The following is a 24,203-nucleotide window of genomic DNA, read 5'->3' on the forward strand; positions in this document are numbered from 1 at the left end:
ACCACAGGTCCTAACCAAAAAGTGCATCAGGCCTTTGCAGAAAAAACAGCTACCCCTGGAAGAAAGCTCGGCAAAGAATGCCTGACAGAGGAAAATGTAGATGGAGAGAGAAAACCATGGAAGGGTGTTTTCTGGCTGCTATTAGTTCATTTCTAGAAATATCAGAACTGTAAGATCTTTGAATAATTAGCAGTTGAGCCACAATAGGACACTCATCCCCATTTTCTTTGCCAATGGCCTGATACACCAATTTAGTACCAATTTTAGAATTGTTCTAACTTGTAACTGATATAGCAGCTGGGATGGTGTGTGGGGATTGTCCTGTGGACCGTGGAGCTCTGTGCACCTGCAAGTGTGATTTACTGTACCTGCTTAGAAACGAGGACATCTGTCTCTTTTAATTTCCTTGTTCTGTGTGAGGAGACATTTCTAATGAATAGAAATGTGAGGATTCTGAAAGAATAGGGTTGCGATTATTCAGGGGTGAATTATACATGGATTATACAGACATTTTGCTCTTTGTTTCTTCTCCGGTCTCGGAATATTCCAGTAGTTATTATATTACATGGCAGCAGGCAGTGGGAAAAAGAAAAGTAGTGACCTAAATATTTCCTCTATGCCTACAACAATGAAAAAGACAATATGATAACAGCAGTGAAGAAAATTGTGGGGGGAATAAACCACACCCATAATTCCACCTTCCTAACACAAGAATATTTAATTAAAAAAAGAAATCATTCACATTCTTGCTTGCAAAGAATAGAAACCTACGCAATCCAGCTTAAATTTAAAAAGTGTAATTCAGGATGAGGTTACAGAAAGGTGTAGGGATATCTCATGGACTCCAGCAATGGGAAGCAACGTCTGCCTGGAACCGGGCTCTGGGACTGAACTGGAAAGCGCCCAGAAACCAAGCAGGTGGTTCCTCTCCCCTCCTTTCCTGCGGCTACTTTCGGTGTCCACTGCTACCTGGTGTCTGCTTTGGGCCCCTCTCTCTGCACGGGCAGGCGGTCCCTAATTCATTTGCACATGGCCCACTCTGTCGCCCCCAAATGCCACCCTCCATCCCAAAGTTCACATCTAATCTCAGCAAGGCACCTGCTGATTCAGCCTCCAGATTCCCGTTTTCCTGGAGAGAGTGTGACCATCCAGCCCAGTGCCAGGGGTCATGTGGAGGGCAGTTCTCAGGGAAGGGACAGTGGTAGGTCGGCCCCCACAGGTCTGCAGTTCTGCGAAGCATGTCTGGTTCTGCTCTCCTGTGCTTAGACGCTCTAGTATTCTTGCAATCATCAAGGGCTGCACTGAGCTATTTTAAAGGTCTTTGGTTTGTTTTTCTAAGTATGATCTTTGAAACTGTGGTGTAAACTGAGTTGTTAGGATTATCCGAGAATTAGAATCCTTTGAGTTCTGTTAGTATCTTGTGGCCAAAAATCTTCTAAAATTAGCCATAGTCAAAGAATGTTTTTATTGAATCCTTTAATCCTTTTCCATATCCTTTGTTATTTGCAATTGCTTTTCAGAATCCTAAAATGTATTTGCAGTTATTTAGTTCATTGAGAAAATATTGAAGGACATTGAAGGTTACTCATTTTCGTATAATGCTAAATAGCCAAAGGTAATTTAATTCCCCTTTCTTTTCTCATTTGTGTATGTATATTCAGCCAAAGGGTCAGGAAAATGTACCCACTTTAGTGGAAACATTTTCAAGTTCACTTGCTCCCCACAGCCAAGGCAGAACTCCCTCAATACCAAGTCATCACTCAGCAAATTACTAATGATCAAGGTTTTCAGTTATGGAATAAGAAAATCTTGTTTTATTATTTTTGTCATTTAAAACAATTAATTGATTTTTAGGAAAAAGAAGGGAGGAGGAAGAGAGAGAGAGATAAACATCAGTCAGTTGCCTCCCACACATGCCCCAAACCCCGCAAACCAGGTATGTGCCCTGATGGGGAATCGAATCCACCACTTTTTGGTGTACAGGACAATGCTCCAACCAACTGAGCCACACCAGGCAGGGTAAAACCTTGTTTTTAATTAGTCACTTAGAAATAGACCTACAATTCTGAAGGTTAGTCAAGCTAGATTTCAGACCTAGGTGGTGTCCACTTTTAACCATTAAAGAACATGATATAAACTCCACAGAGTTCTTATTTTCATATTATTTTTCCAAGAAGGACATTCAAAACTGCTAGGTATGAACAGTTATGGAAAAAACAGAGAGGGGTGAAATTGTGTGTGTGTATGTGTGTGTGTGTGTGTGTGGACACACACTAAATTATTTACAGATGAAATATTAAGATGTCTGACATTTACTTGAAAATAATCTGGATGAGGGAGTGAGCAGGGGTTCAGGAAGTAGGGTTGGCCACGTGCTGATAACTGTTGAAGGACATTGGGCACACAGGGGTCCTTCATAGTATTCTTACTTTCACATGTGCTTACAAGTTTTCATAATTTAAAAAATGCTGAAAAAATACTAGAAAGTATATCTTTTGAGTCATTTAAATTTCAAGCCATAAAGGATTATTGCTGTGATTGGAGGAGAATTGGGAAATCTTATCTTTTTCAGCATTAATCAAAGTGAACCCAAGATTCTAATTTTACATCACACTGAAAGACTGTGTTTGGTCAACACTTTGTTTTGGGAAAGGCTTGGATTTCTCTACAAATTTTCAAGAAGGTGGGAGAGTGGAGGGGAATGGGCATTTATAGTTTTATGTGTCCTTATCTTCCTGTTTTCTAAACTTTAAAGGGCACATCTAGAATGTGGACCTGAGTAAACGGGAATGTTTGCAGCGGGATTCTCACTTCTGATGTCATAACTCTTGCCCAAGCAGTCTGCTTGTGCTACACCTCTGTCAGGAGGCAACGGGGGAAGGGGGAAAAAATATAAATTTTGTCAGAGTTGGGAGAAATAGCTAGTTACAGTGCGACAGAGTAAAGCATAGCAAATGTGATGCTTTTATTCTTGAAAGACGTTCAAGGTCAGATTTTATGAGATCCATAATCAAAAAAATCATAGCTTTGGGATTTGTACCATGCCACAGAATTGCCTTTACAGGTACTTCTGCATAATTCACCATGTGTTTATGCAATTTATGAAACTCTGGCTAAAATGGATCAAAGTAGTTGTAGACACTTTATAATAAAAAATAAATGCATAGTTTAATTGTCTCTCTACTTCATTCTATCGTAACAGGAAAATTGTTGCAAGTTAATTCGGGTGCCAAAGAACAACTCTTTTTCGAAGCTCCACGAGGCAAACGGCATACAATAAGACCTGCAGAGGTAACGGTCACGCACAGAGCTTTAAAGAATGTGTCATGAAGATTTAATATGTGCATTTAAAAAAACACCTATCAATTCTTGTTCACTCATCCATGGGTTTTAGAGAGAGGAAGGGGGAGAGAGAGAGAAACATCAATGTGAGAGAGAAACATCGACTGGCTGCCTCCTGCACGCCCCCCACTGGGGATTTGGCCCACAACTTGGGCATGTGCCACCAGAAATGGAACCGGCGACCTCTTGGTGCATAGGTCGATGCTCAACCACTGAGCTACACTGGCCGGGCTGGGTTATGTTTTTAATAAAATCTATCAATTATTGCCCTGGCCAGTGTGGCTCAGCGGTTAGAGCGTCAGCCTGTGGTCCAGAGAGACCCGGGTTCGGTTCCCGCTAAGGGCACGTACCTTGGTTGCAGTTTGTCCCCAGCCCTGATTGGCTGTGCGGGTGGCAACCACTCGATGTGTCTCTTTCACATCGATGTTTCTCTCTCTCTCCCTTCCTCTCTTTCCTTCCCACTCTATCTGAACAAAAAATGGAAAAATGTCCTCGGGTAAGGATAAAAAAAAAAATCTATCAATTATTATCTACTAATGTGGGTTACATTTAGTGTACCTTTAAGTTTGATTGTTTCGTACATCTGGTTGCTTAATCTGGTTTTCTGCTTTCTGAGAATGTCTGGGTTTACTATACCACTGATGTAGCAGTGTGCAGTTCTTGTTCTGCCTAATTTTTCTGTGCCTGATGACAATGACTAAGCTCACAATTTAGATGCTACATGTTCTTTCATTCCATTCAATATGTCTTGTGCAAAGCTTCTTATAAACATAAATTTTTGAAACATACTTTCTCTATGTTTACTATTTGTATTAATAAGCAGTATTTTCTGCAACAATAAAAGACAAATGATCTTTCAAAGCAAAAACTGTCCACGACCTGACCATTCTAATTTATCAGACTTTCTTTTTTCCCTTGTTTTCCTCATGCCCTTAGCCATACATACTTTTTAACTGTTGAAATCAACACCTAGATGAAATTTTTGAGTCCACGACCTACCTCCTTCCCGAAAGCTCAGCCACACAGTGCTTCCCTATAATGGCCCTGATGCTCAAAGGTCATTGCCTGATGGAGTTCTAAGAACACCCTATTAGTCCCGCGAGACAATATAACTCATTCATCTGCAATGTAAACTGATGAAAGAAAAGGAAACATTGCTTCCTTTAAGGAAAAGTGGGTAAAAGTACACTACTGAGGAGAAGCACCTGCCTCTCGGTTCAGTTTGCCAGGAATAGAAACGGCCCCAGTGTTGTACGGGGCTTCCAGGGGCGTTTGGACACATGCACATTCACAGTGTTTTCATCGTTTCTGAAGGAAGTTGATGTGCAGTGCTTAGGAAACGCAGGCTGTTATACGCGATAGCATTATATTAATGAGAATTGTTTATGGATCAGTGGGTCTCACACCCCCAATTCCAATGTATTTATCTCTGAGCAGTCCTCATTTTAACTTTTATAAATAATAAATATATTGGGGTGACATTAGGTAATAACATGCAGGTTTCAGGAACACAATTCTGTACTACATCATCTGTAAATTGCATTGTGTGTTCACCGCCCCAAGTCTAGTCTCCCTGTGTCATCATATATTTGCTCCCCTTAACCCTCTTCATCCCCCATCACCCCTTTTCCCCTCTGGTAACCATCACGCTGTTGTCTATGTCTGTGAGTTTGTTTTGTTTTGTTCATTCGTTTCTTTTTACTTTGTATCTCACATATAAGTGAACTCATCTGGTTCTTGTCCTTTTTTGTATGACTTATTTCACTCAGCATGATGCTCTCAAGATCCCTTTGTGTTGTCCTATATGGAGAAACATCTAGCCTGAGTGAGGGATTTTTTTTTTTGGTACGTGCCCCTAGCAGGAATCTAACCCAGGACTCTCTGGTCCGCAGGCCGACGCTCCAACCGCTGAGCCAAACCGGCCAGGGCATGAGGGATATATTTAATTATGTCATTCATTCACTGAACATCTCTTCAATGTGCCAGGCACATCATACGCCTGTTTTAATTTCCACAGTGGCCTTGAGTCATCATTGTCATGTAGGGAAATAGAGATTACAGGAGAGGGGGAGGACAGTAGGGTTGTGATCCCGGTCAAGAGGGCTCTCTGACCATACCTGGATTTCTTCTCTGTGTTTAAGCATCATTTTGACGTCACTTCATGTATTTTCTCATCCTGTTGTAGTGCCCCAAATAAGTACACTAAACTAAACTGTAGTTTAACCAAATGATGAGGGGCAGGGGGAGCAACTTGAAGTAGAAGAGCAATTAGTACATAAAATAATACACGTGAGAGGGAAATTAGTGTTATAAGGCTTTCCGAAATGCCAGGCTCTGGCTCTGAAGAGTTCATTATTATTATTTTTATTATTTTTTAATCCTCACCCAAGGATATGTTTTTATTGATTTTAGAGAGAGAGAGAAGAAGGGAGAGGGGGAGAAAGAGAAACATCGATGTGAGCGAGAAATATTAATCAGTTGCCTCGCTTATGCACCCCAACCAGGGATCGAACCTGTAAATCAAACCTGCGATCTTTTGGTGCATGGGCTGGCCCACCAACTGAGCCACTCTCGTTCCTTGTCACTTTTGAGGCACATCTGTTATTCCAGAGGCGGATGGATCTCCAGTGCTGTTGGCCGGGGCGTCCTCCTGCTGACGTCGCTCAGTCTGGCCTCCCTGGTACTGCTGGTGCCAGGAGCACCCAAGAGACACCCCCTCGTCTGTGTCACCAGTACTGTCAGGCCTTTCAACGGAGTATGAGAGATTTGGAAATTTTCCTTTTAAAAAAATTTTTATTTTTTAAGAAACAGCCACGATGAAATTAATACAAAGCTTATCCAGCAAAATGTTTAATATGACAAATATCAAAATGTCCATTTAAATGCACTGGGTGCAGAGGGTGCCCTTAAGCAGCGCTGTGCTCGGAGGCCAAGTCTCTGGACCTCGAATCCCTCCGGCCTCCTGAGTGCGGGGTGACTTAGGTGACTGACCTCCCTGTGGGCTTCCAGCACTGCCTCCTGGAAATGGTGACTGAGAAAACAATGGCACATCTGCCTGAGGCCAGGTGCTAAGGAAAAGGGCCCTTGAGGACTCTCCTCCATCCAAGCTCAAGGGTTCTAACAAGTTTATTGACCCCTTTTGGGTTCTGTGGGTTAGAGGGATCATTCTCAGTGTTCTGTTTTAAATGTCGCTTCCAACAAATTAACATTGGCTTCCCCTGAGAGTACAGCGCCCAGACCTGACCAAGGGCGCTCTGTGGGGGTGACTGCATGGCGAGCAAGCCCACTCACTCCCTTTCCTGCCCAGATAACGAGCCCAGGAGAGGAGCCACCAGGGCCGCGGTGCTGAAGTGAGCAGGGAAATAGAATCTGAAACCTGGGAGGGAGCCAGTGGCCAGGGAGGGTTCCTGCTCGTCTCCCTGCGAAGGTCAAATTAGGGCATCGTAGAGCTGAGGTGGCTCCCCTGCCCCGCAGAAAACAGGTCATTGCAGGGGAGCCACCTGCCCTCAGCCTGCGGCTCTGCCCAAGGCGCCCAGGGCAGTGCAGGTTTCGGTTCCAGGTCTGTGTGTGTCCAGAAGAAACACAGACTGCTCTCACAGTCACTAATGTGCTTAGCTAAAGGGACCTGAGACAAAATGATGTAGAATCGAATCGTCGCCCTACTCGTTCTGTTGTAACCCGTCTTGAATGAGAGAGCAAATGAGATGAGCTCCTCTAGGAAAGTGTAATACACAGAGTTGTCATAATTGTGTATTGTTGTTTTTGTTTTAAAAGGAAAGAAAAGCCTCGATTTTATCAGGATTTAACGTATAAAAATTGAAAATCTTCTGTCCATGAATTTCAGACAACACAGTTTTAAGGATAAGATGTATATTCATGGTGATATGAACAGCTCTTCAGATTTTTAAGCTGGTCTCTCTAGAGCATGAGGAATGTTAAGCTAGCTACAGAATCTTATTATTTTTCTTCCTCCAAAGAAGTATTCCTTTAATTAAAAAACAAAACAAAAACTACTTCTGTCTCGTAACTTTTTAAAATAGTTTGCTGAATAATCAGTCTCATTGATCAATGTGCTCAGTGGTTTCAGTTGGGAGCAAATGCCCCAGGGACATTTGGGGTGTCTGGGAACAACATGCAGAGGGGGTGCTACCGGCATCCAGTGGGTAGAGGACAGGGGTTCTGCCAAACATTCCCTGCACAGGATCACCCCTGATGACAAAGAACTGTGCAGCCTAAATATCAATAGTGCTGACCCTGAGAAACCCTGAGCTCGCGTATGGCTTATACAATAACAAATATCAAGGTAAGAACTAAACAACGTTATTGTCAGGTTTCCACATTTCCAAAATGTTCGTCTGATCTAGAGAAGACTGAGTGGCTATGGTACTGCAGTGTGGCTTACAAAGACAGTGCATATACCACTTTGAAACGTGTCTCAAACCATGCACCTCGGCCCCACACAGATGCCTGATGCTCAGTCCTCATTTAGCACTAGCTCAGCCTCAGATTGTTCCTTTGAAATAAAACAAAAGATCTTGGGTTGTGCAAAAACATATTACTTTTCTCTCCTTCTTTTAAGATTGAGAAGATAGGGTGGGACACATGGACCTGTGTCCTGGGGCCCACCTGCGAGGGGATCTGGTCCGCACACAGCGATGTGACCGACGTCAACGCTGCCAGCCTCACCAAAGACTGCTCCCTCTTGGCCACTGGGGATGATTTCGGTTTCGTCAAGCTTTTTTCATATCCTGTCAAGGTAATGTTCATGTTTATTATATATACTTGTGCAGTCTTATTAGTAACCCAATATCTATTGTATCTAAGTGGATTTTTAAATATTGAAAGCATAGCAATCAGTAATGTTATCTACGGTGCTGTCGTTACTTGTGCTGTCTAAAAACCTTCTTGATGTTATGTTTACTAATTTGAGTCAGTCTTTGGCATAGAATTTCTCCCTGAAAGACCTTCACTGGTCATCAAATCTGACACCTCATGAACCGCAGAGGAAGAATTTTCTTTAGAAACTCTTGGACTGTGTCTTTCTAACATGCGCTACTATACTTCCCAAGATGAAGAACTCACTTCCTCACAAAGCAGTCCAATCTGTTTTTAAATAGCTCTGATTGTTACAATGTTTTTGTTCTATATGGAGCTGAAATTGTTCTTTTCAGCCTGTCTGCCTTCAGAATCATCATTGATGAACTCCAGTCCTCTAACAGCCTCATACGTAGGAGGACTGTGTTTGCCTCGCTGGTGTCTCATTCTCTCCAGCCTAACCATCTCCAGTTTGACATGGTTTCCCCGTTTGACATGGTTTGCACTGCCCCTCCCTCTAAGCACACCTTGTTTTATTCCATTCAAACTGTCTCATCTAAGACTGAATTTGGTGCTTCAGATGTTATCTGACCGGCTAAGGGTACAGTGGGACTTTTATCTTCTTGTCTTGATTTTATATTTGTTTTAAATTAAACTAAAATGGCATCAGTTCTTGGCTCCCACACTGCACAATTGAATTGTAGATGTCATTGCCAAAAGTGTTCAGGTTATATCCCCCATCATATACAACTGACTTTTTTTTTTATCCTCACCTGAGGATATATTTTTCCATTTATCTTCAGATAGAGTCAGAGGGAGCGAGAGAGAGAGAGACAAACATAAACGTGAGAGAGACACATCGACTGATTGCCTCCTGCACGATCCCAACCAGGGCCAGGGATGAACTGCAACCGAGGTATGTGCCCTTGACCAGAATCGAACCCACGACTCTTTGGTCCACAGGCTGACGCTCTAACCACTGAGCCAAATCGGCCAGGGCTATACAACTGACTTTCTCAACTCTGAGGACAGAACTTTGTATTTATACTGAATAAGACTTATCTTGTTTATTTTATCTCATTCTTCTCACATGTCAACATCTTCTAAATACTTTTCAAAGTATGTACTTTCCCTTCCAGCATCGTGTCATCCTCTGATTTCACAAGTGTGAGTTCTAAGTCATGGAAAGAAAAACTATGGACTAAAACAACCGAACACTACCACCAGGAGCTCCCATTCAGTCTGACATTCTGTTATGCATGCACACATTTAATTATAGTTCTGCAGTCAGTAACAGACGTTTACATCTCTCTGGTTATGGTCCTCACATTTCCTCTGGAGTCCGACAAGACAGCGTTAAAGACTTGGCACATATCTTGCAAAAACCACATCGAGCCCGGCTGGTGTGGTTTAGTGGTTGAGTGTTGACCCATGCACCAAGAGGTCACCAGTTTGATTTCCGATCAGGGAACATGTCCAGTTTGTGGGCCAAATCCCCAGTGCAGGGCATGAAGGAGGCAGCCAGTCGATGTTCTCGCTCATCAATGTTTCTATCTCTCTCTACCTCTCCCCTCCTCTCTCTCTAAAATCAACAAAGAAAAAAAAATAAAAAAATTAAAAAAAGCCAGATTGATTCTGTCTCTGATACTCCTAATCTTTCCTTCCAACAAACCAACCAATAAAAAACATGGGGTTAGTTCACAGTGAGCTGCCTAATAATCATTACTTTCTTTTCCAAGAGCTTGTGTAGACCTTCTGTGTAATAATTCACCCTAGAATTTTCCAGGGATTGCATCAACTCATGAATCAATATTTGCCAGAGTCTACTTGTTTTTCCTGTTAGATACAGGAACCTTTTTATGTTTGATGTCGTCTCTCCTGGTTTCTAAACTCGTCGGGTATTACTGGCTTTCTTTCTGTGGTCACATTGGAAGGCACCTGTACTCAAGCACATGAGCTCTGTTTTGCCCTTTCGAGCATTCTCTTTAATAGAGGCAGTAAGTCTGCTTTGTGTTCATATTAAGCCATCTGATCTAAGAAGTGTTCCTAAGGTTTCTCTATTTTTCTTTTAGCCCTATATATAGAAAATCCTTTTCAATGTTCTTAGCTTTTTACTTAACCTTCTGAAACTATTTCAGAGTTGTCTGTGCAAGACTTTGTATTCATCTGTGGTTGTTCACTCGTCCTGCCATCTGCACACTTACCTGAACACACCTGTTTCCTCCACGGCTCCTTGGTATCTGCAGGTCTGCCTCTCTCCGCTTTCATTTGTTACTATCTGGTTAGAGGATACTTTCTGGGAGCCTTTTCTAAGGTTCACTTCTGGTGACATCCAGTGTTCCTTTCATTGTTTATCCTAACTTTCAAAGCCAGCTGGTGGCCTTCTCCCGGTAACCATCACTCCACTGTCACTTACCAGCTCCTCCTATTTGATCAGAATTCAGTTTTTACATAGCAGTTTTCCTTGCTACTTCCACATTTTCTCAAATGAAATTGCAAGCAGGACGAGTTAGGCATGACCTGGTATTAGCAGACTAAGGTTTGGGCCTGTCTCCAGGTAGCTGAAATCCCCATCATGCTCTTGCATCGTGCTCCTGGGCTGGATTCATCGTTGGTCCTGAATTCCTCACCCACATCCCCGGCCTGACCAGGTGTGCTGTCTTAGTGCTGTCACCCTGTGTTCCTCAGATGCCCAGAGTTCTAGGGAGCTTCCTCTGGGACCACCCCAGACACAAAGTAGGGCCCAACAGGAGGGGTCTGCCCCCCGCCGCTTCAACTAGAGTCACTCTGTTTTGTATTTCATACGTTGATCTTCTGTGTAAGAATTTTTACAACAGTTTGTAAGAAACAATTTTAAGCATGCAGTTAAGACGAAAGAATGGTATAGTGAAGTCCTAGAACCCCACCACCTAGAGGCTACAAGTCAGCGTAAACTAGTCATCAGGACACTCACCCCTAAATGAGTCAATGTGCATATCATGGCCTAGAGGTCAACATTCATTCACGGTATTTTTAAAGTAAAATTTATACACTATTGAAATGCACAAGTGTTAAGGTTCCTTTTGATGAACTTTGACAAACACACCTACATAATCCAAACACCCATCAAGATATAAAATGTTATCATCAGCCCAGGAAGTTTACTCATGCTCCTTCCAGGTCAATCTCTGCCCCCACTTTAACTCAGATGAAAAAAAAAATAGTCCAGTGTTTTTCATCATAGATGAGTGTTACCTGTTCCAGAACATATAAATGGAATAATCAACTAGGTGCTGTTTTGTGTCTGGCTTCTTCCACTCAGATGACTTTCTGAGAGTTCTGCATGTTGTTGTAGGTAATAATAGTCTGTTACTTTTTATGGCTGAGTGGAATTCCATGATATGGATACAACGGTTTGTTTATCCACAAGGTTATTGATGGACACCTGTTTATTCCAGTGCTTGGTTATAATAAAGCTGCTATAAATGTTTATGGACAAATCTTTGTAAGCATATGTTCTCTTTCTCTTAAGTAAATACATAGAAGCAGAATTTCTGGGTCATAGGAGAAAATGCATGTTTAATTTTTTCAGAAACTGCCAGACCTTTTTCCATTTCCATTCCCACCAAAAATGTAAGAGCGTTCTAGCTGCCAACACTCCATGTGGTCGGACCTGTGAAACGTAGCGGCCCTGGGAGCAGGTGGTGTGAACTCATCATGTCTGTCCTTACATTTCCCTGACGACGAATGATGCTGAGGGCTTTTCATTTGCTTATTGACCATTTGTGAAGAGTTCGTACAAATCTTTTGTCCACTGTTTTCTTTTTCTTTTTTTTTTTATCCTCACCCGAGGACATTTTTTGTTCAGATAGAGTAGGAGGGAGAGAGAGAGAGAGAAACATCGATGTGAAGGGACACATCGAGTGGCTGCCACCCACACGATCAATCAGGGCCGGGGACAAACTGCAACCGAGGTACATGCCCTTAGCGGGAACCGAACCCGGGTCTCTCGGGACCGCAGGCTGATGCTCTAACCACTGAGCCAAACTGGCCAGGGCTCGTCCACTCTTTTAAATTGGATTGTTTATCTTTTTAATCTTGAGTTCTACTTTGGTTGAAGAAATAGTGTCGTAATTTAAAAGCATTCGAATACCACTGGCCAATATAAACTCCTTTGATAGGATCACTTCTCTTTCTCCTCTCTTTTTCTGGCACACTTTTCCTTCCAAATAACATGGACCCAACCTGATGGATATTTCCAGCTGTCTGGGTACACTCCTCCCCTGCTCTGAGTGTGTTAGACAGAGTTCACCACCTGTGATGGACTGTGTCCCCATCAAAATCCATGCGTTGAAGCCCTAACTCCCAACGTGACTGTATTTGAGAACAGGGCCTTTATGAAAATAATGAAGACTAAATGAAGTCATAGGGTGTGGCCCAGATCCTATGGGATTGGTGCCTTTGTAAGCAATATCAAAGAGCACGTTCTCTGTCTCCGTGCACAAAAACACCCAGGAAAGGCCACGGAGCCCACAGTGAGAAGGTGGTGTCCCTAAGCCGGGAAGAGAGCTCTCACCAGGAACCAAGTTGGTTGGCACCCTGAGCTTAGACGTCCTAGCTTCCAGAACTGTGAGAAATAAATTTCTGTTGTTTACGCCTCCAAGCATGTCCGATTTTGTTGTGGCAGCCCAGCCAGACTAAGACAGCGTCCCGTTGCAGTATTCTAGCACTGAGCCCCATGTCTTCACGTCCTGGTGATACCTATGAGATCTTATCACCACACAGCTCTCTCTGTGTCCAAAATTCAAGTTCCATTTGTTAGACTCTAAGGCCATGTCTTCTTCTTGGCCCTTTTCCTTGTTCTCCCTTCCTGTGAGTTACTAGGCATCTCTTCCAGGAACTTCTCTTTCCATGACAATCATGGGTCCTTATATACAGCCAGTTTCATGGTTTAAAATCTTTTTTTTTTAATCCTCACCCAAGGATATTTTTTCATTGATTTTTTTTTTTTTTTAGCTAGAGTGGGAGGGAGAGAGAGGGGGGAGGGGGAGGGGAAGGGGGAGGGAGGGGGAGAGGGAGAGGGAGAGGGAGAGGGAGGCATCGATTGGTTGCCTCTCGCACGACCCCAACTGGGGCCGGCGATTGAACCCACAACCAAGGTACGTGCCCTTGATCGGGAATTGAACCTGCAGCTTTTCCGTCCGAGAGCCAATGCTCTAACTGCTGGGCCAAACCGGCCAGGGCTTATGGTTTAAAATCTTTGCAGCGAGGTCATTCGTCCCCTGACAGTCACGTTACTTCCAGCTTCTACAAGGTAAACTCCTTCACCTGAGCCCACCTGTGTTTCCAGTACGTGGAGCCACGTGCAGTCCTGTCCTTTGACACCATCTATGTAGCTGATTGCTTTCCGTGGTCCCCCTTCTTTCCCAAAGCTGTGCCCTCCACCAGACTGGTGAGGCTAGAATGTCACCATGTCCTCCATTATGAAGCCAAACCACCCGGTTCAGGTGCTGGCTCTGGTATTTATTAACTGTTTGACCTAAGAGGAGTTTCTTAGCATCTCTTTGACAGAGTTGGGTCCTTTGTAAGGTGGGAACAAATCTTCCTCTAATTGGATGCTATGTCATTATACGAGTTAATACTTAAAACATTTAGAATAATGCTTACCATATGGGAAGTATCCCAAACTTTTAGTTTTTACTGTAATTATTATTATACCTTTTTTTAAAATTCTTCACCCGAGGATATTTTTCTATTTATCATCAGAGAGAGTGGGAGGGAGGGAGAGAGAGAGAGAAACAGTAACATCGATGTGATAGAGTCACATCAACTGGCTGCCTCCCACATGACCCTACCAAGGCCAGGGACGAACCACAACCGAGATACGTGCCCTTGACTGGAATTGAACCTGCAACTCATTTGTCCGTGAGCCGACAATCTAACCATTGAGCCAAACCGGCTGGCCAGGGCTATATCAGTTTTTAAATTCTCACCTTTCTTTAAAGCTATTGTGGATTTTGCCATCCCTGAAGATGTTACCTATACTCTAGTTCATCTAGAAATTTGCTATAATTTAGAGTATAATATCTAGAACTTGTATATTGATGACCCTTTGTTGAATTTTTTCATTTGTGTATTTCTTTTCTCCTGTACACAACTGAAAAATCATCACTAATTTAATGGCTTCATATTCTCCATTAGAAAAGTGTAATAAAGCAAACTTAAGGATAAAAAATATATATCACCATGTCATTTACATTTTTAAAACCCAGCCTTAGGTTCTTATGTTTCTTTCTCATAATGTCAAAGGCTTAAGAGAATTAGAGAGAGAGAGAGAGCGCGCTCATGGAAAAAAGAGAGAGAGAGAATGGTTCTTCAAAGAGGAAGCTTTCTCATACAGAAACACGGTGTGTGAAATGTTGTGAATGTTGGGAGAGGGGACAGAGAGGGAACACAGCTTCATCATATTCTCAGGAATTCCTCACCTAGAAACAGTTAACAGCCCTGGAGCCCAAAGAGTCTGGAGTTAGATTCCTGGTCAAGGGCACATACCTGGGTCGCAGGTCCGATCCCCGGCCCTGGTGGTCATGCAGAAGGCAACCAATGGATGTGTCTCTCTCATGTCTGATGTCTCTCTCTCTCTCCCCCTCCCTCTTCTCTCCTCTCCTTTCTCCTTCTCTCCCCACTCCCTTCCTCCTTCCTTCCCTCCTCCTCTATCTAAAAATCAATGGAAAAATATCCTCAGGTGAGGATTTAAAAATTAATTAATTAAAAAAAAAACCAACAACAACAGTTAACAACCAGCACTTTGGGGACATATTTCAGATTCTCCATTCTTTGGGCACTCAGTGGAAGAGGACAGTTTTGGAAATGCAGGTTTGGCATGATGCAGAAGGACAGGGCGTCTGCTCCTGCGCCAGACCGTCAGGAGGACCCTTGCGTGGGCCCTGAGAACCACCAGGAACCACCAAACACCCCGCCAGCCTCTTCCTCCTGGCGAGCAGCTGCTTCCCTGGAGCCTTCTCCCCGCTGTGAACCCCTCATTGTTCCGTGGAGCGGAGCCCTTGCTTCCTGTTCCGAGAATCTTGAATCACCCTTTGCTGGAACTGACTCAGAAATTCCCCCTTTTCTTCCTCCTCTGCGTCCCTTTCTTTCCCTCGGCAAAGATCTCATCACCTTGGGATATTTTCCCCCCTGAACCTTTCTTTTTGGATTCTTTTTCCCCACCCTGTCTAGAAACCCTTCATATAAGCGAGAGTATGGAGAGGCATTTTTCAAACTCATTTACTTTCTCCTCCTCTCAAGAAACCAGCTTGCATAATGGGCTGGTTCTTGCTTCCAGCAGGACACATGGCTGCAGCCACCATGACTGTCCCCTGCCCGTGCGTTCTGGATCGCACGCGGTCACAGTGGGTTCCAGTGGAAACCCTCACTCTGCTCTCGTATTAGCAGGCCATGGCTCCGGAGGGCTTCCTGGAAGCGCTGCCTACCTGCTTGCCTGCCTCATCTTTCTAGACTCAGCACTCTGCTGAGGAGCGGGGGCTCCACTCTGCGGACCCGCAGGGGTCGGCGGATCCAGAGGGAGCCGACCAAGAAGGTTTTAAAGTCACACACTCTCCTGCAGCTGTCTCCTGCCGCCTGTTTGTCGCGGTTTCGGGTTCCCCGGCGCACCAGTCCAAACCCTCTGGGAGCCTCTTGTCGATGATTGAATAAAGCTTCCCTCCAGGACACTGAGGGCCCTCTCGTGACTTCAGGGAATGCATGCAGCTCCCCACCCTGTGCGAGGTACTCCCTGGGAGTCGCCAAGAGGATGAGGAAACTCTCCCTTTTCACAGGGCTCCCGCCAGAGCTGTTTTTGCCAGACTGTGGCTCATGAGCCAGAAATGGAAGCTGGTGCCCAAAGCCAGCTGCATAAATACCCCACCTCTGCAGGGCTGCCCCCAGGGTGCCCGAGGGAGCCCCACCCACGGTCACTGTCCTTGCCCGCCTGGGCATAGGTGTCTTGGCCTGAGCGTGCCCCTCTGGAGAGCTCATGGAAATTGCTAATCAACCGAGTTCTGTTGACTTGATTGTGTTAGTTGAAAAGCAGCTTACTTTGTTTTTAAATCAGTTGAGTGTTTCTAGTGTTGGAGATTGTTTCCAGTGTCCATGGCAGGAACTGTTGTGTTTCGAATCTTACTTAAGGATTGTAAGAAGCACCCTGCTGTTCTGTCATCGTCTGGGCTTTGGTACAGAAAGCGCGGTGGGGGTGACTGGAAGACACTCCCGATCTCAGATGTCAGCCAGACTCACAATCAGTTTACACGACAGACCTGTGGAGAATGCACGTTTGATATTTGAGAGAAGCAAAAACAAGCTTCTTTTTTTTATCCTCAAGGACATTTTTTTTTTTTTTTTTGCGTTTACTTCAGGTACAGCGGGAGGGAGAGAGGGAAGAAGAGAGAAAGAGAGAAACATCGATGTGAGAGAGGCACATCGACTGGTTGCCACCCACACGACCCCAACCGGGTGGGGACAAACTGCAACCGAGGTACGTGCCCTTATCGGAAACCGAACCCGGGTCTCTCTGGACTGCAGGCCGATGCTCTAACTGCTGAGCCAAACCAGCCAGGGCAAAAACAAGCTTCTTAGAGACTTCCTTACACTCCCAGAAATAGCTTCTGTAGTCTAACAGTGAACTTGTCCCCTTACGAGCTATTTATTGAGGGCCTACAATGAGCCAGGTAATGTACTGGGGGTGAAAAAGAGACCTGTTCCCCGCCTCAGGGAGCGTGCAGTCTAGAGAAGTGTAAGGGAATTGCTATGTAAATGTTCCATTCATGTCCAGGAGAAGCCACTCTAGAGAATAACGTGGATGCAGTAACCCAGAGACAGGAGGAGTGAGGCCCAGATGGGTCACCGCCCGTTTCTGGCTTCGCAGGGCCAGCACGCGAGGTTCAAGAAGTACGTGGGGCACAGCGCGCACGTCACCAACGTGAGATGGCTGCACAACGACTCTGTGCTGCTCACGGTCGGTGGCGCCGACACAGCCTTGATGATCTGGACCAGGGAGTTCGTGGGGACCCAGGAGAGCAAGCTGGTGGACAGCGAGGAGTCAGACACTGACGCAGAAGAGGACGGAGGTGAGTCCCAACCACCACGCACCCGCTGCACCTTCCTTCCCGTCCCCCCGAGCCCCCACAGACCACCTCCGCTCCCCACCTCTTTCTGTTGTTTGAGGCTACGACAGTGACGTCGCTCGAGAAAAGGCCATCGACTACACCACCAAGATCTATGCTGTGAGCATCAGGGAAATGGAGGGCACCAAGCCACACCAGCAGACGAAGGAAGTCTCCGTGGAAGAAAGGTATGGTGTCGCCAGGTTTGTTTGCATTTATTACACCTGATGACAAGAAACGCACTTAAACCACAGTGCATTTTCTTTGCCCGCAAAGTTGCTACTGGAGCTAGTCTTGTGCGTATGCACAGTCTTCGCCTGTGCACAGGTTTAATTTGGGGAAAGTTGTCTACAGCCCTCGATATATGGCAAAGGGTGGGTCATGCTTTGCCAAAGTTGTTTATGGAATGACTTGAATGGACATGAGATTTGGTTGGACTGGGCTTCCCTGGCCCAGAGAGGATGTCAGGATAGGCAAAGGCTGTCCCGGATGTGATGGCTGCCAGGGCAGCATGCTGACCGGACAGGCAGCAGGGAGGGCAGGCTTCTGAGGTCACGAGGGAATATTTGTGGGGTGACAGAGAACCCTCCATGCACTGGGTGCGCCTTCCCTCACTGTGTCTGCACCTGCCCGCATCCATCCAGGTGTGGGCACTTCCAGGCCTATTTAATGTTGTTGTCCAGGATCCTCTGAGTAGAAGGAAAGTTGCTGGTATCATTTTAGGCCTTTCTGATGTGCTGTGATAAATTACTACGGTAGCCAATAAGAGAAATTGTTAAATACCTTAACATTTGTTAAAAAAAAAAAAAAAAAAAAAAAGCTCATATTACTACTATTACTTAATTTACCATATTCATAGCAGGGAGGACCAATATTGAATAAAAACTTTTACCATCTAAAGAGAATGTCATGGACCTCAAAGATGTTAAAGGATTCTCCGTGGGCTCTTCATGCTGGCGGGTTCAGGGGTCTCAGGACCCTGGTCCCGCGATGTGCAGTTAGATGAGACTCAGGCTGTCTCTTGCATTCAGCACGGCTCTCTGCCTGGTAACATCTGCTTAACACATCTGATCCAGCACCTTCTACTGTGAGGTGGGACTTCAGATACAAGGACATAAAGGTCATTTCCCCTCCTGCTTCAGTCCAGTGCCCGCGTTAAAATACACTGGACGAGTGGTGGGTGCGCGACAGGCAAGAAGCCTGAATCTGGCGTGGAAAACGCTCCTTCTTCCCTAGCGTCTTTGTTAGCTGTTACTATAAAGGTTTAGAGTTCTTCTGATTTCAAAAATTACAAAGATTTTTCTGCAACAGTATGTAAGTTACAGTTTATTTTGTTTGCAATGTGGTTTTTTAAGTAATAAAGAGGAAATAAATGTAAAGGACCTAATTCTAAGAATCAAGAAAAAAAAAACATACGCACATATGTCTGTGAATAAGCCTTCTACTTAAATAATCTGCTCTAAAGAACATTTGGCATAAAGTAAACACTCTTTTGGAAGAAAATTACCCAACCTTTCCAGTTTCACATAGCATTATGTAATGAGTTGGCTTGGCTATTATACCAAGGTTGTTTGTGGCTGATTTCCACAACTAGTGCTTTCTCATGCTGTGATTTAGACTGGCCGCTAAGATGTAGAAATCTAACCAAATTCCTCATTCCAAACTCTACTGCTGATTTCTAACCTAACGTGAGGTTCATCTGAACCTTTCTCGGGCTTGGCGACTTCGGGAAAGTCTGTAAAAATCTCACACCTGCTCAATGTAGAAGGAGGTGGACGAGGTGAAGGTACAGACGACCCTGGGAAGACTTTTCTATCTTAAAATCCAGAATGTTGAGGCTGCCTCATTTTCTTCAGTGTGCTGGAATGGGAACTTGTTCATAGCATACACAGGATTGGCTTCATTTTAAAACAAAAAGAAAAAAAATGGTTCATACTATTATGAGATAGAGGAGGAGTTGTTTTGGTACTTTACTGGCATTTTAAAACATAATTCAGACCAGGGTGTAGTGAAGAAAACAATGTTAAGATTAATACAGGGCCTGGAGGAGTAATCAAGCCTTTTCTGTATGTAGCAATGTCCTAGAAAACGTAGAACAGCATCAGTTCCCACAGGGGCTGAAACCAGAGAGCAGGGTGCCAGGCGCACAGCATGCTGGGAGCAAAGGGGCCAGAGCAGGAAGGGGCAGCGGAGAAGGAGCCCCAAACGTGTGTGAGTTAGCAGCCTCTGTGGGGCAAAGTCCTAACCAGAACTGAGCACGCAGTCTCCACCAGTCGCTTTTTAGGGGAGCTTGAACCTCAGAGACAGGACCGTAGGCAGCTCTGAACTGCAGGGGAGACAATGGGTGCCGGGCAATGCAGGGCCTTCGGAGAATTTGGTGAGAGAGGGAAGGTGGGGCGGGAGCCCTTGGGCAGGGAGGACTCCTCACAAGAAGTCAGCAGGCAGCTCACCTGAGACCTCATCTAGGGTACAAGACGGGTTCCGTGGACTCCAGAGCCCAGGCCTGAGACAGAGGCAGAGACAAATGCTGGGGCCTCCAAGAGCAGGAGCCTGGGGCCAGGCAGCACCCAGGCTGTCCCCAGGCTGTCCCTGGGAATACCCGGGGGCTGTCACACTGCTCCCGTGGACTTCTTCGAGCCCTGCTGATTGGAGAGGCAGAGGCTCTCGCTGACCTTCCCTTTAGCTGTATAGCTGCAGGTACCTGCCTCTGCCCGGGCGCCTTCCCCAAACACTGTGCCAAGACACGTACCCATGAGACTGATGGGAGACGGAGACGAGGACCATGAGCCTGGAGCACCCTCTCAGTGCCAGGAGCTCTTTCGCCTCGACCAGCGTCCCGCCGTCCTACCCGCTTTAGAGCCGTTAGGCCCTGTCACCTTGGAAACAAGAGGAGTGTGCGTCTGTCCTGCTGCAGACAGTGCCTTGCAGGCAGGTGCATATTATGCATCAATCTTTTTTTTTAAGCAACTCAGTTCTTAATTCCACAAATCTAACAGTCATAGATTGTTTCAAATTCGACTTCATTGTTTGATTTTAAAATAGCTGTGAGGCTTTAGAGTGTGCTTCTTTGTACAACTTCTGACACATTGTGAGTTTTTATTCTTCAGAAGTCATCCCCACCCCAGGTCCAATCTTTTTGAGAAGCTGGAAAGCTGAGAGAAGTGTGTTGATTGCTCTGGAAAGAGTACTGGGCGATCCCACCAGCCTGTCACGGCTTCCAGGTGTTTATCGAGTGTCCTGGTCACCCACTTCAACTTCGCACTAACGCCTCGGTGACCCCGCCCATCCCAGCCCTGGGTGAGCGAGCCCTTGGCATCCAGCTGCTCAGCTGCTGTGTGGCACGTGCGAGGAGTCACCGGCATCTTTCCGGTTCTGAGCATTCATGCTTTCAGACCTCATCTAGACCTCATCTAGGGCTGCCCACAGGCTCTGCTGCCTCCCAGCCGACCCGATGCGGTCCAGAGAGCCTGTCCTCCGCCTCTCGGGGTCCCACCTCCAAACCTGGCACTCCCCCTTGCTCTCAACCTTTGACCTCATTCCCTGCTTTACCGTGTTTTCTCCTACTGTAATGGCCGCTTTGTCCATCTGCATACTTAAATTTATGATTTCATAAATACTGCAAATGTCTGGGGGTTCCTTTGAGAAAAGAAATAAACAGGAAGGGGGAAAGTGTAGTGTTTCAGAGCAATTTGAGGTGCGAAATGCTTACCATCATCACAGCACAAGGAATGGTACCAAAATCCTACCTTCTGACTTTGGTGAAAATAGTTCTGAAAATCATCAAGGGAGCAATGCCTAAAGTTTGTTCAGTACCAAATTACTCAAGTTGCCTATAACATTATAAAGTTTCTTTCAATACGTTACCAAGGTCGCATCTTGCTTATGTATCTTTTTTTCATTTATAAGGTAGGCATTTTAGTTTCAAAGGGGTTACTCAATCCAAACTGGTCTGAGCAAAAGGAAGCCATTGGCTCACACACCTGAACATCCAGGGAAACGGCGATGTAGGTGTTGCTTGATATGGGAACACAAACCGTATGCCAGGGCTCTGTTCTCTCTCCACATCGCAGTTCCTCTGGGCTATTGCCATTTGTCACGTAGGAAAACAGCTGCAGAACCTGGACCTGACAGTCTCCACGGTTCGAAACCAGCAGGAAAAACTGCCTCTAATTCACAAGTCTCCACAAATGCCTTATGCTGTGCTGTTGGCTCTAGTGGGTCACATGACCCCCCTTAAGTCAGTCTCTATGACCTGGGAATTCTTTTTTTTTAAGATTTTTTTTTCTTTATTGATTTGAGAGAGAGAGATAGAAACATAGATGAGAAAGAACACTGGCCCCCTCCTGCATGTCCCCCACTGGGGGTTGGGCCCACAACCTGGGCATGTGCCCTGACAGGGAATTGAACCGGTGACCTCTTGGTGCATGGGTCGATGCTCAACCACTGAGCCACACTGGCCAGGCACCTTTGACAATTCGTAAATAGTCGCATGCCACCCATAGACTAGCAGTGTAGTCACCTCCACCAGAAGTAAAAATCCAGGGCTACAATTAGAGTGATTGATTTCTGGACGGACCTGAAACAGCAAATGTTGACTATACTCCACCCTTTTCTTGTCACATACACACATTTCAAATGCCCCAAATTAAACCGTCCCACATATGATTGAAAATGCAGTTATCCTCTCCCCAGAGAGAGACATCTCCGAGTCTCACCCAGTTCCTGCAGCCAGCCCCACACCCAGCGTCTTGGGGAGTCGTAAAGTCTTCTCACCCAGGTCCAGATGAAGCTCCTCATAGCCCTGAGGCTGCGGATAATGTTAGCCAACGTGACACGCCCCATAGACAGGGGGACAAGAGGACAGAGGAGGTAGTGTTCTAAGCCAGCACCCGGCAGAAGGGAGAGCGAGACAGTGTACAGTGGTCACGTCCATGCCCTATCACCCTCAGCTGCACAGGACCATCAGGGGTCCTGGTCCTCACCAGGTGCGTCTTTCGCACAACTGGACAGTGCTGTGAATGTTGGAAGATGCCAGCAGTCAGAGGATGTAAAGGTTTTGTTTGTTGTTATGACAAAAGATACAGACACGTACGGAAGTGAAAACACAAATGTCTTCTTAGAGGACCAGCTTCCCAAGTCTTCCAAACTCCTACTGGGGCGGGAGCAGAGCCCTGTGGAGCGAGGATTCTGCCAGGCACCAGGGACTTTGTCATCCCCACGGAAGCATTTCTGTCCTCTCACCCTCCTGGACTCAGAGAGACTCTGGCTCCGAGCCTGGCTGCTGCCCAGGTGACCAAGACCAGGGCACACAGCAAGATGGGGGGAGGAGGCCGACTTTCCGGGACAGCTCCCAGGAAGCCTATGCTCAGGTCGTTCTAAATCCCGTTTGTATGTTTTATCCTCTGGCCCAAGATTTAGCATTTCATAGCGTCAACTTGGAAGGAAACATTTTTTTTATATCTCAGACTGATAACCAGTTGAATTCTCAAGAAGAGGGAAGGTATATCAATTTTTTAAATAGGATTTTATTTTTTAGAATCAAGAAGTCATTTTTCATTCCTAGCCTCATTTTTTTATGATAAACTGAGCATGAGTTGATTCCTATTGAGATATATTCCTTTTTAAAGCATAGTTTATATTATTTGTTCCTTGAAGTAATAGTATAACTTTTTAAGGTTCAACTGATTATAACGAATGGCTTGTTGCTGTCATTGTTTCATTGTATTGTTTACGTGGTCACTGTTGAGTTTTTACAGCCCTGTCTTTGGGTTGGTGTATGTGGCTTTGTTGTGATACCCGCATACGTCTCTGAAATTGTCCTTGTTTTTTGAAGAGAGGCCCACACGTGTCTGCGGCTTTCCTGTCCCAAGCGTGGGTTCCGGTCTCTGTGGAGTGCACATGGCTTGTCCCCATAACCACCAGAGGTTGCTTAAATTATTGTAGACCCAAAATAGAAAGCAAAATACTCCTTTTTTTTAAGGTCGTGAGGTTACGTTGATGTTTAAATGTAACTCCTTCGGCGGCCTTGTTTTAACAGGAGTTTTTGTGCTCTGCGTTTTGCTCTCTTCGACGTACCAGGTTGCATGTTGTGTTTCTGATGATTATATTGGGTAGTGTCGTCTCAAACTTCAGAAACCTTTCTCTTTCTTCCTGGTTTTGATTCTTGGCTCAAGTTCCCTAACACTGGCTTCAAATAATACAAAAGTATAGGACAGCTAGTATCTTGGACAGAATTTCATAAACTTGGTAGACAGTGAAAGTGATCACCTCATGTCTTTCAAGTTTGGCCTAAACTCACCTTGTCAGGTGTGGCCCCAGCAAGAAAAAGAGAGAGACTCTGGGAAGGAAGTAGTTTGGGGAGAGCTTCACGAAAACTAGGAATAAAGGTTTGAGCAAAGAGAAGGGAAACAGCAGGGATGGGGCCGCACCTTCGGGACAGCAGCGGCTGAAGCCAGTACCACACCTGGGCCTACAGGGGCAAGGGGAGGAAGCTGTTGCCAGATGTGGAGAACAGCTGTCAGAGTGGCTCCCTTATGAGAGCTGAGACCTGAGGGAGAGTCGAAGGTGACCAGCCTGAGTCCCAGCGAGCAGGTATCGGGAGAACAAAGGGCATCTCCTTGCACCCAGTGCTCTGGAGCTGAACCCCTGGAAGCCGAAGGGCGACCCCGGTGGCGCAGGGAAGAAGGGGGAGAGGCGCTGTGGGAGGGCACGAGGAAAACAGCCAGCTCATTCGCCTTGAATTTTTTCTCCTTGTGAGAACAGGTGTTATTATCACAGAAAAGAACCTCAGGCCATTTTAATGTCAAACAGTAATTACTGTAATTTGTAAACGCCTTTGGATATATACAGGTATTTTTTAATCTAGTATTACCACAGTTATACAGTCGATTAAAGACGCCAGTAACCAGC

General features: G+C 45.4%; 1 protein-coding gene across 4 annotated transcripts in view; it reads left to right on the plus strand.

Annotated features, from left to right (window-relative positions):
* EML6 (EMAP like 6) overlaps positions 1–24,203 on the plus strand; it is a 242,075-nt gene that overhangs the window by 185,556 nt on the left and 32,316 nt on the right. For 3 of the 4 annotated variants that reach the window (XM_036262729.1, XM_036262728.1, XM_036262727.1), the window contains exons 24-27: positions 3,203–3,291; positions 7,922–8,098; positions 17,057–17,258; positions 17,356–17,497. In XM_036262729.1, coding sequence (XP_036118622.1) covers positions 3,203–3,291; positions 7,922–8,098; positions 17,057–17,258; positions 17,356–17,497 — 610 coding nt within the window. The remainder of the gene's footprint in view (positions 1–3,202; positions 3,292–7,921; positions 8,099–17,056; positions 17,259–17,355; positions 17,498–24,203) is intronic. The other variant, XM_036262726.1, reaches the window with a different exon arrangement.

The sequence above is a fragment of the Molossus molossus genome, unplaced genomic scaffold (assembly GCF_014108415.1).
Source record: "Molossus molossus isolate mMolMol1 unplaced genomic scaffold, mMolMol1.p scaffold_m16_p_15, whole genome shotgun sequence".
Classification (NCBI taxonomy): Eukaryota; Metazoa; Chordata; class Mammalia; order Chiroptera; family Molossidae; genus Molossus; species Molossus molossus.